We start from the raw sequence: 2,193 nt of genomic DNA on the forward strand, positions 1-2,193 counted from the left end.
TTTTTTGCATAATTTTTTATAAATTATTTGCATTTAAAATGACGTTTTTACGTTGGAGTATTTTTTTTTGTTATGAATTTCTGCCCAATTTGACAAATGGTAGATTTGGTTTTTTTTTTTTTTTTTTTTTTTTTATATATTTATTTTCTCTATGATTCATTGATGAAATCAGGGTGCTAATAAGGGTGTAACAGCTTGGCCGGATGTTCCTGGAAGTACAGGAGGTGGAAAAATGTTAAGAAATTTGACACCGGCTGATAGGCACGGTTCGGTTCAGGTACGTGAAAATTTATCAATTTCAAACAAGGGGGTTGACTCCTCCTCCTTTAAACTAATGTCAGAAAAATCTCATCGACGTTTTAGGTTAATTTTTTTAATTTTACTCATTCTGTGGTGGTATCTTTAAGGTTTTTAACGGTTTTTTTTTCTTTTTTTTTCTCCCCCCTCCACCCTTCGAACAGGTCGTGAGTTCGACGAACGGGGAATTAGCAAACGATGATCCGACTCCAGGTCATTCGAAAACTCCAATCACGGTGGATCCAGACGTGGAAATTGTAGATGAAACTAAGTAAGTATTCACTTTAAATTATTATTATTATTATTATTGTTATTTGTTAAATGAATGTTAATTCGAATGGAGTACATAACTTAAAAATTATTTATTTATTTATTTTATTAGACTTTTTACAAAGTAAAATTTTATAAGGGGAAATTTTGTATTTATAAGTTAGTAATCAAGGGAAGAAGAGTAGACAGTTTTCCCCCTTCCCCGTCCCCTCGCCCCCCGTTTAATTATTTTAGTTAATTTAATATTCTACAAAGTGATGTTAATAAATAATTTTTTCAGGTATTATTTAAATAAGAAGACCACAAATTTTGGGTAATATGAAGGACAAAAAAAAAAAAAAAAAAAAAAAGATATTTTTTTCTATTTTTTTTTTTTAATACATAAAAAAACCTTATTTATTTATTTATTTATTTTTTTATGTAAATATTATTCGTTTATTAAATGTTTTTTTTAATTTTCATTCGTAACCCTAAATTTTAATTTCGTCAATTTTTTAATTTTTATATATATATATATAAATAGTTTGGAAAAAAAAAATTAATCCAACGAACGAACCGATAATCAATCAATCAATCTTATTGAATTTTTTTTTTTTTTTTTTTGTTTACCTTTATTGCTTTTGTTGCTTTAAATATCATTATTGTCAGAGCTATTTGTAAAAAAAAAAATTTTTTTTTTTTTTTTAAGCTTTTAAAAACCTCAATGCGTGAGTCAAGAAGCTTTTCTTTTTTTTTTTGAAAAGAGTGTTTGAATTTAATATCTAATCGTTATCATTATTATTATTTCATCTCATACCCTTTTTTTATTATAATGGAATTTTATAATTATTATTATTATTAATTGTTTTTTTTTTATTATTCATTTTAAAAAAAATGGCGATTGTACAAAACCGGGGGATTATACTAAAATTGTTTGTGGATGTTTTTTTGAAAGCAAAATTATTATTATTATTATTATTATTATTATGTTTTTTTTGTCGTTACTTCGTTTCAGGTGTTGCTGTTTCTTCAAAAGAAAGAAAAAAAAATCTAGTCGTCAAAAATGACTAGCTGTCGTTCAATGTAGTCCAGAACGTGAGGCGGTTACATTGTTAAGAGCAACATCGCAATCGAATTCGCGTGATTCCGTATTAAATAATTCAAGCTTCCCATTGCCAACAGCCGCAGCAACATAAAATTCAACAAGCAAACAAACAAACAAAAATTAATGATGATGATGATGATGATGAATTAGAATTATTATATGAATATTCTTCGTATTTATATATAAACACACACACATATAAACGTGAAAGCTATTGCGAATGTGAGTGCGAAATAATAAATAAAAATATATATATATATATATTTAATTAAAATTTAAAAAAAGAGAGAAAAAAAAAACTGCCTAGAAATATTAATGTAAAGAAAAAGGAAAGAAAATAAGGAAAAAAAAAAAAGGAAAAAAAAATCGTAAACTTTATTTTATTTGTTAAAAAAATAAAAAATAAAAAAAAAAAAAAATTCTTTCGTTTTCGGTTAGTGCCTACTTCATTTTTTTTTATTTTGGTTTTTTTCGTATAGGAAAAATAAAAAGTATTATTACAGCCTCGGAAAATAATAATAATAATAATAATAATAATAAAA

The 2,193-nt window shown here is 25.1% G+C and overlaps 1 protein-coding gene across 1 annotated transcript in view; it reads left to right on the top strand.

The window, feature by feature from the left end:
• Nucleotides 1-1,613, top strand: part of Phum_PHUM048320 — a gene marked incomplete at both ends in the record, with an annotated part of 7,565 nt that extends 5,952 nt beyond the window's left edge. Inside the window, 2 exons of the mRNA XM_002423256.1 lie at nucleotides 462-568; nucleotides 1,562-1,613. Of these exons, the coding sequence (XP_002423301.1) occupies nucleotides 462-568; nucleotides 1,562-1,613 (159 nt within the window). The remainder of the gene's footprint in view (nucleotides 1-461; nucleotides 569-1,561) is intronic.
• Nucleotides 1,614-2,193: the final 580 nt, after the last annotated feature.

Source organism: Pediculus humanus, genomic scaffold (assembly GCF_000006295.1).
Source record: "Pediculus humanus corporis 1103172107400 genomic scaffold, whole genome shotgun sequence".
Lineage (NCBI taxonomy): Eukaryota > Metazoa > Arthropoda > Insecta > Psocodea > Pediculidae > Pediculus > Pediculus humanus.